This window comes from Gigantopelta aegis, chromosome 3, assembly GCF_016097555.1.
Source record: "Gigantopelta aegis isolate Gae_Host chromosome 3, Gae_host_genome, whole genome shotgun sequence".
In the NCBI taxonomy this organism is placed as follows: domain Eukaryota; kingdom Metazoa; phylum Mollusca; class Gastropoda; order Neomphalida; family Peltospiridae; genus Gigantopelta; species Gigantopelta aegis.
In genome coordinates, this window is record NC_054701.1 from 94,493,636 (window position 1) to 94,507,443 (window position 13,808).

At 41.9% G+C, this 13,808-nt stretch overlaps 1 protein-coding gene across 1 annotated transcript in view; it reads right to left on the reverse strand.

The window, feature by feature from the left end:
* Positions 1–747: 747 nt before the first annotated feature.
* Positions 748–13,808, reverse strand: part of LOC121369383 — a 26,886-nt gene continuing 13,825 nt past the window's right edge. Inside the window, exon 3 of the mRNA XM_041494448.1 lies at positions 748–4,010. Within this exon, the coding sequence (XP_041350382.1) occupies positions 3,793–4,010 (218 nt within the window). The 3' untranslated portion in view covers positions 748–3,792. The remainder of the gene's footprint in view (positions 4,011–13,808) is intronic.

Genomic DNA, 13,808 nt, shown 5'->3' on the forward strand with positions numbered 1-13,808 from the left:
CATCCCTGTGCGTCTCTTTATGCTCCACGAAACTACTACAGCCTTGTAGCCCGTGGCCAAACCTTTAACCGACTTGTTCGAGTTAGGGAAAGGGACCAGAGGACCAGTCCTTCCCTAAATAAAAATACAAAGCATGAACTCTTTTCCACTTAGCCCCCTCTCCCCCCCCCCCCCCCCCTTACAATTTTTTCTGGATTCGCCCCAGATTAGGTCATAGAACAGTCTATTGGCGTGTCGGCTAAACCTAGTACCTTTGTAGGTCATGATCATCATTACAATGATGAGATCATCATCGGCGTCGTCAACAGGACTGACATCATTAATAATATAATACCATGTATTGTTTTTCACCTAAAACATTTTCACTCCCAAAACAAAAAGGAAATGGGGTTTTTAACGATGCACTCAGCACATTTTATTTACGGTTATATGGCGTCAGACATATGGTTAAGGACCACACATATACTGAGGGAGGAAACCCACTGTCGCCACTTCATGGGCTACTCTTTTTTAATTAGCAGCAAGGGATCTTTTATATGCACCATCCCATAGACAGGATAACACATACCACGGCATTTTGGCCCACTGACGGGGATCAATCCCAAATCGACCACGTATAAAGCGAGCGCTTTACTACTGGGCTGTCTCGCCCCTCTCCCCCCCAAAAAAAACCCCCCCAAACAAACAAACAATAAATAAATAAATAAAATGATATATTTTACTACAACAAACACACGACTCGTGAAGTTAGCTATTAGAAAGATTTAATAAAATTCAACAAAATATTTAGATATATCAAAATACAGGTGTACAAAATATGGTTCTACTGAGGATGACCTACGGTCATGGTCGTACATCTGAAAGCACGCGGATCGATTCAACCCATTTACACTGTCACGACAGTGAAACCTCTATACTGCGGTGTCTCGAACAGCCACAACACAGGGAGGCAGTGAAGTGAAAATCTTCTGGAATTAGACATTACCCGGTAGAAATACAAATCACAGAATACAGACATATACCAACACCATTCTGTTAGTGTAACAATGTACTCAAATTATACACTATATATACTGCCACTGGATAATAAACAGTACATGGGTACTCTATACACTAGAGTATACTGACATTGTATACTATCACAGTATATCAATATTGTATACTAATACCGAATTTGAAACTGTAGACTGACAATGTATATTAGCACTGTATTTCGACACTACTGAAATAGCATACAGACATAGTATACAGCGTATTGAAATTATTAATATTAATTCATATTTATTATTAATATTCAGTATACTTTATGCTTATACTGCAAACGACAGCATACTAACACTATATTTACAAATGGTATGACATTATACTGAAACCATACTAACAGAATACTGTACCTATACTGACTCAGTATACTCTCACAGTACCCACATTATACTGCCACTATACCAGCAGTATAATGTCACTGTATGCTGACAATTACCCAACTAGTTTTCTGATATTGTATTCATTTATACAGTTATTGGCGCTGTATACGGACAGCTACTAATACTGTATACTGTTAATGTCGCTGTATACTGGTAGTTAATGTCGCTGTATACTGGTAGTTAATGTCGCTGTATACTGATATTCCATACTGACAATCATTGACATTTTGTTTCACTGATACTGCATACTGATAGTTACCAATAATGTATACTGTCCGTTACCGAGATTGCATACTGAGAATATATTGACATTTGTTCTCATTCAACTATCACAGCCATAGTATTAGTAAGAGATTTCAGTTTGTTCATAACATGTACATAGTTCTAAGCTACGTTACCCGAGTGTTGTATTTCGACACGGTACCACTGGCGTGGGTATACACTCAATGTATTTTGTTAAAGTATTACATTATGTCAGAGGTATTACTATATATACATTTCTAGCACCAGTGACACATATGCACATGTGACTGGACACTTAACTCAGTAATGTGTGTGGCATTTCTCAAATATCTGGGAACCCAAGCGACCTGTTGTCAGTAATAACTAATTGGTGTATGTGCTATATAGTCACGTTCAGTTTGTATAAAACTACCCGTTGAAATTCAGTGATCAACTAATCAACATTATCTACAATAGGCGATAAATACATTTTACATTTCATAGAAATTACGTGTTGCCTAATGTGTGCGACACAAGATAATTACAAAGTTGAAACAAACGAACGAAATATCTCCCCTAAGCCTCTCCTCCCTCCCCCCTCAAAAACGAAAAAGAAAACAAAAGAAAAAGAAAACAAAAACATTGGCAAACGAACACAATACTCTCAAACGCCAGGATTTGCGTGAGATTTCAGTAGAAAATATAAATAAATAAGCCTGGTGTACTACAGTGATAATAAGAAAACATTGCATAGATATATTTTGATGAGAAAACGTCCGAGGAATTCCAACACACCAGATCTTTTCCTAATCCACCACAAGATGTCACTTCAGTATAAGATTGTGTTGAGCGTATTAAGATGAATCAAGCCATGTTGAGGATTCCACAATCCATATCACACCTGTCTTTAGACACACCTCGCTCACCACAACGTGTCCATTATACAGAGTTATCTCATTATCGAGGTACAATATTGGCTAGTCTATGTAGAAAAGATCGTTCCCAAAGATGTGTGATTTTATAAACTACGAATCAACTATGCATACACTGGAGGGTCGGGGCTGGGCGTGGGACTGGGCGTGTGAGAGAGCAGTCTCCGCAGTGAATAGTTTTTACCAGGTAAAGCGTTTCATACTGTTTTGTTTGGAGGTTTTTTTCCCGACAAGGAGCCACCTCCGCAGAGCTTGGTAAGTCCGTACGCCTGTAATTATATCATAGCATTCTGTACTGATTATCTCTTCTGTGAAAACATTATTTTGGTCCATTACACAACCTGCTTGATAATTTGGCACACCCCCTCTTCACAGCGCACCCCTACTTCCGAGCGTATACCCCTCCCAGCGTACCCCCATTTCCTAACCCCCACCATCCAGAGTACCCCTTTTCCTAACCCCCGCTTCCCAGCGTACCTTAATTTCCTAATCCACACTTCCTAGCGTACCCTCATTTCCTAATCCCCCAACTCCCCGTATACCCCCATTTCCCAACCCCCACTTTTCGGCCCCCAAATCCAGCTGCTACAGAACCCTGTTGACAACACCCCTGTCTATAGAAAGATGGTGGAATGATAAGAACCTCAGTTTAACACTTTCCATCGTTTGGCTCTATCAGCCATTATAAAGGAGCTAAATATAACATCACACAAAGGCACAGGTGTTGTATCACTTTGTTATTTCACTGTGTAATATCACTGGGTTATATCTCTGCGTTATATCACCTCGAATCACACCGGGGTAGCATTAGGGCGGTAAACAACAAGGCACAGGTAAAACAGCGCTGGATCAATGGATCAACTATTGCTTTGGAATGGACAGAAGACTTTGGTGTCTAATGACGTTCTGCTGAAGCAAACATCAATTCACTGCACAATATCGCCGTATTAAATCAGAACCACGGAACACATACATGTGTACAGATAACTAGTGGATTTCGACAAATAAGAAATCACGATCTATCTCCAATCTGTAGAATATTAGCTGATATGTCACACGGTTTTTAGTGACACTCTCAGAATCCACGACGTGTGAAGACGTTTAGAAGCAGGTCTATCAGATTCTCACAACACATTAATAAACACAGTCATTCAGCAACACAACTCAGGTACTCTACAATGTTGTACAGGCATTCCTAGATTCAGGAGAAAACATTATTTTGGTTTGTGTCGCCCATTTTCTGACTTAATATTTTGTTTATCGTTATTTGAATTTTCATCCCTCGACAACTTGGTGTATCTGACGTATCTGCGGTTGCCATGGAAATGACAGTAGAGGGAGCCGACGACGAGGATGAGCATGGTGATAGCGCAGAGGATCCCGGCGATGTAGTAGGACTCCCGCCTCACCACCAGGATCGAGTGTTCTATATCTACAATACAAAGATAAATATATATATCTGGATAGCTCAGAACGCATTATGGTTAGTCTGCAATTTGCTGGCGATTCGGTGCCATAGGTTCGAGTCCCAACAACGGCATGGTACAATTTGTCAGGCCAGAAAGGATTTAATTATCCTCTGCGCCAACTGGTGCGTTAATATCTATGTATGTAACAGTCAACCTCGACATACATACAATATATATAGATATTCATACATCAGTATATACATACATACATAGACAGACAGATGGATTGTCAGACAGACATACAGTTAAAAGTTACAGTTAAAGTTACAGTTAAAAGTTTGTTTTGGTTAACGAAACCACTAGAGCACATTGATTTATTAATAATCGGCCATTGGGTGTCAAAAATCCAATAGCCGATGGTTACTATTAGAAAATTTGTTTCTAATTTTCATTATTATTCATACTTACCTAGTGCTAGCACAACAAATATGCTATTCAACCTGAGTCATACCTACACACTGCAGAATTCTCTCCCTTGCCGGATATGCGCAATGCTATCCTTGCACGGGCTACCTGTAACTTCATTCTCGGTTCAAAGTCCACCCACCGAGGGAAAGCCTCATAGGGGTGGGTGGGAGGTATAGTTTGTTGTGCTAGCACTAGGTAAGTATGAATAATAATGAAAATTAGAAACAAATTTTCTAATAGTCTTATTCAACTTACTGTGCTAGCACAACAAATATGCTATAACGGACGTGCAATGACACCGTTAGAGCACGTGAATTCAACATTAATGGGAGGAGGTAAGAAAATAGAGGACTTACCCGTACCCAAAAAGCTCCTTTGAAGTAATGACATGGAGATAGGACGAACCACGACATACGGTAACAAGGAGTCAAAAAACTTTTGGGAATAAAAAGGGGCTTCCCAAAAGAAAAACTCATCCCCATGAAAGAGAGGAAAAACATCTCCCCAGGGAGAGGAAACGGTAGACAACACTACAAAAACCCCCATCCCTCAGAAAAGAGTGGAGTGTTAAACATGTCCGAAGCGTGAATCGATGGCAGTCGGACGGAAAAGAGGTCGACCCCTTTCCGTTGCCCTGCGCACAGACACGACGTGTTGAGCCGCAATGACTGTCTGGATCCTACGCGTACCGTCAGGACCAACCGCCATATCCCGGAAATAGAAACGGTCAAAAGTGTGCCGTCCTTTCCAAACCCCTGCATTCATGACCTTTATAATATCTAAAGAGTCATGAAAATTCAGGGAAGCAGAAATGGCTCGGATCTCATGTGGTTTAACAGAGAAATTCCGTAACACATGATCACCCGCCATCTCATATGCTAGCTTGATGGTAGCTGCTATCCATCGAGACAAAGCATTTTTTGTGACATCACCCGGCCTAATGGTATAAGAAATAAACAATCTCTTTTTACCCTGCCGCCGGTTTTTCGTACGCTGCAAATAATACTTCAATGCTCTCACCGGGCAAAGAAGTCTATCCGAGTTATCAGATGACAGTGTACGAGATAAACTGTGAATGACAGTAGGTGGAAACTCTTCCCCTGGAGACTGGTTTTTAGCAACAAAGATAGGGTCGGTACGTAAAGTGACAGACCCGTCCGAATTGTAATCAACCAAGTCATGCAAAAAAACATGTATCTCACTGATCCGACGACAAGCTGCCAGTGAAACCAGAAACAGAGTCTTCCACGTCAAGGCACGAAGACTAGCAAACCTCAACGGCTCATAAGGCGCACCCTTAAGAGCATGTAACACCAGAAAGACACTCCATTTCGGAATAATGGAAGGTCGTTCAACCGTGGATTGTAATGATTTAAGTAAATCATGCAACACCAAGTTGGTAGAAAAGTCACGACATCCACACTGTTTAAGAGTAGTGAAAATCGCAGCTCTGTGACTTTTCACTGTCGTGACTTTAAGTTTCCTTTCTTGGACCAACGCCAGAAAGTACTCCGCTAAATCGTTGACAGTAGGCGATAAGGGATCGAAATCCCGTGCGTTCGCCCAACGAACCCACATACGCCAGTGACACTGATAAACCGACTCGGTAGATTTGCGCTTTGCTGAAGAGACGAGATGCGCAATTCTTGTCGAAAAACCTCTGCGTCGCAAGGAAGCCCTGATAACCTCCACGCGTGAAACCGGAAGACCTCCGGCTTCGGATGCCACACCGTCTGACTCAGTCGCTGGCTGAGTAGATCGGACAACACTGGTAATCGGAACGGGACTGCCACTAACAGTGACAGGAGCTGTGGAAACCAGGGCTGCGCCACCCACAGAGGAGCTATCAACGTCACGTGACAAGGTTCCTGGACCACTTTGGTCAACACCTTGCCGAGTAAGACAGGAGGAGGGAAGGCATAAAAATCCAGTCCCGTCCAATCCATACTTAACGCGTCGTACTCCAACGCCAATGTGTCCGGTACCGGGGACACGAACACCGGCAATTGGTTGTTCAACCGTGTGGCAAACATGTCCACCTGTGGACTGCCCCACACCCGAAGAACCGCTGCGACCACCCCTTTGTTCAACATCCACTCCGTCTGAACAGGGGTATGTCGACTGAGGGCATCTGCTAACACATTCACCGATGAAGGAATGTGTTTCGCCCACAGAGTGGTCCCTAGTTGGTCGCAGAATTCCAAAATCGCAAGAGCTTTGCGACCCAAAGTCTCCGATTTGGTTCCACCCCAACGATTGAGATATGCCACTACCGACGTATTGTCGCATCTCAACAGAATTCGACGGTGTCGAAGAACACACCGGCGTTAACTCCGATTTCACCCAATTGGGAATAAAACCCAACTGGAGGATCGTGTCCAAAACCAACCCGACATTGGTCTGACACTCCTGTTGCGACGAAGCTGGGATCAACCAATCGTCCAGATAGGTATGCATTCGAACCCCTAACAAATGAACATGACCTACCACCGCTTTTACCACACGTGTAAAAGCATGGGGACTCGTCGCCAAAACGAACGGGAGCACACGAAACTCGTACGCTTTCCCGTCGAACAGGAAGCGCAGAAACTTCCAAAACGCCTTGTGCACCGGGACATGGAGGTATGCGTCTTTCAGATCGATCGACGCAGCCCACTCCCCAATTTGAAGCAGGTTCCGGACCGAATGAACCGTTTCCATTTTCATGGAAGGAACATCGACGTAGACGTTCAGTGGCTTCAAATTTAGGATTGGTCTCCATTCCCCATTTTTCTTCCGGGCGAAGAAAAGATGAGAATAAAATCCCGGAGTGTCCAGACTGACTCTCTGGATGGCCCCTTTGTCGAGAAACTCGGCAATCATACTCTCCACTAAAACGCGCCGATCCGCGGACGGTAACGGCGGCATTCTCGGAGTGGAAGTAAGAGGGGGCTCGAAGAAAAGGGTATTTTGTAACCGTGTCGAACGACCGACAGAACCCAGGGGTCGAGACCAGGCAGCTTGCACCAATTTCGAAGGAAATGGCGGAGCCTGCCCCCCACGGGTATGGTTGCTAACGGTACCTCCGAAAGCAACTGCCGATCGTTCACGTACCCTCACCCCAACCGCTTACCACCCGTAGGCGCAACGCCTTTGGTGGACTGAGAACGGAACGCAGTACGACGTTTGCGTCCTCGCTTAGCGGAAGACGGGTTGTTACCTGGTTGCCTCCTAGTGTCAGGAACCCTAGGGATCTGAGCCGACTGTAAAAAAGCAGCCTTTTTTACAGGAGGAGGCTTGAACCCCAAAAACGTGGACCGACGTTTACCAGAGGTTGAGGGTCAAGTGTTCGGGACTGGTCGCGACAAATCCTTGTCTAGGACAATATTAAAATCGGGACCGAAAAGTAAATTTTCCCGTACCGAACGTGTACGAAAAAACGTCTTCGCAACGTTTGACGCACTCAAACCCGCCAGGTAATGGTCACGCCGTAACAAAAGACTGTTCGCAAACAATCGGCCAGATAACTGAGCGATATGCTTAGAGGCTTTTGACGCAGCCTCCAAACAGCCTTTCGCCATCGCGGGAAGGCTCTCGACAGCCTTATCCAAGCCAAATAGGAACGTACCTAAATGGTTATTAACCTGGAACATCGACTTAGCCAGCCGTTCGAACGATTCCAGATCCGCGATTGGCAATGACACATGCGGCGATGGGGAACAAGCGGCTCGGACACTAGCGGGAACGACCGCCGGATGTTCGAGAAAATCCGCCCCCAATGTCTCATAGGAGTCGGCACGAAAAATGCCGTTGGCAGTGCCGTTGGGTACTCATCAACACCCACTCCCAGGATACGATCACTGCCAGTGATCAACACATCAATGTCACAAAGTGAACTGTGCGCCTCCTGTGCAAGTGGTAAACCCGACTCCTCACGAGGAGTGACCAAATTCAAAGAACGGTTCCCGAAGGAGACACCCTTGAATGTAGGCTGGGCCTCAACCTGAGGTATAGCGTCCCCGCATACCTGTCGGACCTGGTCCCTGACAAAAGCCAGAACCGCCGGATAATCGCACTCCTCCTCTACCTCCGAACCGAAGTGAGAGAGAGCTGGGTCAGCGACAGAATCCGGTCCAATCGACGCTTCCTCTGAAGCCAGGTCACTGTCCACTGGATCCCGAAGATCGATATGGACTCCTCCCCCTAATCGAGACGCCCCTGGGGCAGCGTCTCCCGAGACGGAAACAATAGGAACCGAACGACAATCCCTAACTGCATCGTCAAACTGCTGTCGAGACGCAGTTTCTGCTGGTTTTGGCGGAAAACCAGGGGGGGGCGGGGAGGAATGGGAGCCGCACCCGACGGTCCCGTCTGCGAAAGCAATGATCCCAACTGAGGCGAAGCGTTCAAAAATTCCACAAAACTCCGAAACAACGTTTCCTGAAAGCCTAACGGTCGTTCCTGCGCCAAGTGCGGAACGGTCGGAGTTTGCGGCCACAGAGTACCCCCAGCCGAGGGGTATCTGCGCGAACCTCGTCCTCTATCGAGTAAAGTCGAAGAGGTAGGGACCAAAGACGGTGCAAACTGTGAGGAGATGTCCGTTGCTACCGAAGTCACCAGACCCTTGGGGTAAACATATGCAAACGGAGGACCCAAACGGGATGAGTCCTCCACCCAACGGTAAACATCGGTCGGGATGCTATCAGAGACGGATCCCGGCATCGGAACAACTGGCTCAGTTCGAAGCGAACTGGCAGAACTCTCCTCGGGCCTTGAGAATGCTGAGGTGCCGAAGCGACTGTCAGCAATCGAAGGCAAAGTCGGGGCCACCTGCTCTGCGGACGAAGCAGTGGACCTATGCACAACGGAGTGCATGTGCTCGGTAACCGATGAAGTCGTCAAAACCGGTGCCGCGACGACTCCACCCTGCCCCCCTTCTGTTTGTAAAGGTAACCGTAACGACGATGGCGACGCCCGCGACGAAGCCACACAAACAGAAGAAGGCGCCGTCACTAACGAAGACGGCTCACGTACCACGGTCACAATAGGAGCTCGGGGGGGGGGGGGGGGGGGGGGCGCTCCCGAAGTATCTGTAACTGTACTCGTAACACGGACCGAAGAAGAAACACCCTTGTGTTTCCCCCCCCCCCCCTTTCCGGACACTTTTCGAAGTGTCTACAGACTTATGGGACCTACCCACTAAGTCCGACTTGCCGACTACTGCCGAAGCAGACGACAAGATTTTGCTGGTACCCGAAACCTGAGTCTGCGAACCGAACCGAACCCACTGGTCAGGAGACCACGTGGCGCAGATCTCACACTGACGGTCTTGAGAACAAGACCGACAGTCCGGACACAACACGTGTGTGTCTTTACGTCGTAAAGGAAATGGACAACCATCTCGCGCACAAACTTTCCGTGCGCTAGCTGTCAACGAACTCGCGTCGGACATGGTAAATTCAACACAGAATTCCCAACTACCAACCGTATGTCAAGTTCAACCAAAAAAACAAACACAAAATTACAAGTAAAGAAAACTTTTTGCCAAAGCTTAACAGGTGTTAACAGGTGGACTGCAGAATTGAGAATAAAGTTACAGGTAGCTCGTGATTTGTTGTGCTAGCACAGTAAGTTGAATAAGACTATATCAATTGATGTCTATACCTAGTGATGTCGTTAAACAAAACAAACTCATAGTAATATTGCTGTACAGCAATAGCATGTACTGTACTATATGCCTGTAATAATATTGATGCACGGTAATAAAATACATTGTACAATAATGACATACACTGTACTATATGTACGGCAATGACATGTACTGTACTTTATAGCAATAAACGTTATTTATTTACGGTAATAAACGTATTGTACTATATCATAATAAATGTATTTATGTACAGGAATGACATGAACTGTACTATATAGTAATAAACATATTGATATATGGTAATGACATGCACTGAACTACATAGTAATAAACGTATTGGTGTACGGTAATGACATGTTGTGTACTATATAGTTATAAACGTATTGGTGTACGGTAATGACATGATTGTACTATATAGTAACGTATTGGTGTACCGTAATGACATGTTGTGTACTATATAGTTATAAACGTATTGGTGTACGGTAATGACATGACGTGTACTATATAGTTATAAACGTATTGGTGTACGGTAATGACATGATAGTTATAAACGTATTGGTGTACGGTAATGACATGTTGTGTACTATATAGTTATAAACGTATTGGTGTACGGTAATGTACGGTAATGACATGTTGTGTACTATATAGTTATAAACGTATTGGTGTACGGTAATACGTGTATATTGGTGTACGGTAATGACATGTCATGTTGTGTACTATATAGTTATAAATAGTGTATAAACTATATAGTATTGTGTGTATGTTGTGTAATATAGACGTATTGGTGTACGGTGACATGTGTACTATATAGTTATAAACGTATTGGTGTACGGTAATGACATGTTGTGTACTATATGTTATAAACGTATTGGTGTGTACATGTTGTGTATATAGTTATAAACGTATTGGTGTACGGTAATGTACTATATAGTTATGTATTGTGTACTATATAGTACTATATAGTTATAAACGTATTGGTGTACGGTAATGACATGTTGTGTACTATATAGTTATAAACGTATTGGTGTACGGTAATGACATGACGTGTACTATATAGTTATAAACGTATTGGTGTACGGTAATGACATGTTGTGTACTATATAGTTATAAACGTATTGGTGTACGGTAATGACATGTTGTGTACTATATAGTTATAAACGTATTGGTGTACGGTAATGTAATGTTGTGTACTATATAGTTATAAACGTATTGGTGTACGGTAATGACATGTTGTGTACTATATAGTTATAAACGTATTGGTGTACGGTAATGTAATGTTGTGTACTATATAGTTATAAACGTATTGGTGTACGGTAATGACATGTTGTGTACTATATAGTTATAAACGTATTGGTGTACCGTAATGACATGCACTGTACTATATATTTATAAATGTATTGGTGTATGGTAATGACATATACTGTACTATATAGTTATAAACCTATTGATGTATGGTAATGACATGTTGTGTACTATATAGTTATAAACGTATTGATGTATGTTAATGACGTGTACTATATAGTTATAAACGTATTGGTGTACGGTAATGACATGTTGTGTACTATATAGTTATAAACGTATTGGTGTACGGTAATGACATGTTGTGTACTATATAGTTATAAACGTATTGGTGTACGGTAATGACATGTTGTGTACTATATAGTTATAAACGTATTGGTGTACGGTAATGACATGTTGTGTACTATATAGTTATAAACGTATTGGTGTACGGTAATGACATGACGTGTACTATATAGTTATAAACGTATTGGTGTACGGTAATGTAATGACGTGTACTATATAGTTATAAACGTAATGTTGTGTACTATATAGTGTATATATAGTTATAAACGTATTGGTGTACGGTAATGTAATGACGTGTACTATATAGTTATAAACGTATTGGTGTACGGTAATGACATGTTGTGTACTATATAGTTATAAAAACGTATTTGTGTACTATATAGTTATAAACGTATTGGTGTACGGTATACGTGTACTATGATTTGTGTACTATATAGTTATAAACGTATTGGTGTACGGTAATGACATGTTGTGTACTATATAGTTATAAACGTATTGGTGTACGGTAATGACATGTTGTGTACTATATAGTTATAAACGTATTGGTGTACGGTAATGACATGTTGTGTACTATATAGTTATAAACGTATTGGTGTACGGTAATGACATGACGTGTACTATATAGTTATAAACGTATTGGTGTACGGTAATGTAATGTTGTGTACTATATAGTTATAAACGTATTGGTGTATGGTAGTACGTGTACTATATAGTTATAAACGTATTGGTGTACGGTAATGACGTGTACTATATAGTTATAAACGTATTGGTGTACGGTAATGTAATGTTGTGTACTATATAGTTATAAACGTATTGGTGTACGGTAATGTAATGACGTGTACTATATAGTTATAAACGTATTGGTGTACGGTAATGTAATGACGTGTACTATATAGTTATAAACGTATTGGTGTACGGTAATGTAATGTTGTGTACTATATAGTTATAAACGTATTGGTGTACGGTAATGACATGATGTGTACTATATAGTTATAAACGTATTGGTGTACGGTAATGACATGTTGTGTACTATATAGTTATAAACGTATTGGTGTACGGTAATGTAATGTTGTGTACTATATAGTTATAAACGTATTGGTGTACGGTAATGTATTGGTGTACGGTAATGTTGTGTATGTGTACTATATAGTTATAAACGTATTGGTGTACTATATAGTTATAAACGTATTGGTGACGTGGTAATAAATGTATTGGTGTACTATATAGTTATAAACGTATTGGTGTACGGTAATGACATGTTGTGTACTATATAGTTATAAACGTATTGGTGTACGGTAATGTAATGACGTGTACTATATAGTTATAAACGTATTGGTGTACGGTAATGACGTGTACTATATAGTTATAAACGTATTGGTGTACGGTAATGACATGTTGTGTACTATATAGTTATAAACGTATTGGTGTACGGTAATGACATGTTGTGTACTATATAGTTATAAACGTATTGGTGTACGGTAATGACATGTTGTGTACTATATAGTTATAAACGTATTGGTGTACGGTAATGACATGTTGTGTACTATATAGTTATAAACGTATTGGTGTACGGTAATGACATGTTGTGTACTATATAGTTATAAACGTATTGGTGTGTACGTTGTGTAATGTGTACGGTAATGACGTGTACTATATAGTTATAAACGTATTGGTGTACGGTAATGACGTGTACTATATAGTTATAAACGTATTGGTGTACGGTAATGTAATGACGTGTACTATATAGTTATAAACGTATTGGTGTACGGTAATGACATGTTGTGTACTATATAGTTATAAACGTATTGGTGTACGGTAATGTAATGTTGTGTACTATATAGTTATAAATGTATTGGTGTACGGTAATGTAATGTTGTGTACTATATAGTTATAAACGTATTGGTGTACGGTAATGTAATGACGTGTACTATATAGTTATAAACGTATTGGTGTACGGTAATGACATGTTGTGTACTATATAGTTATAAACGTATTGGTGTACGGTAATGTAATGACGTGTACTATATGATAAATTTATTGGTGTACGGTAATGACATGTTGTGTACTATATAGTTATAAACGTATTGGTGTACGGTAATGTAATGTTGTGTACTATATAGTTATAAACGTATTGGTGTAC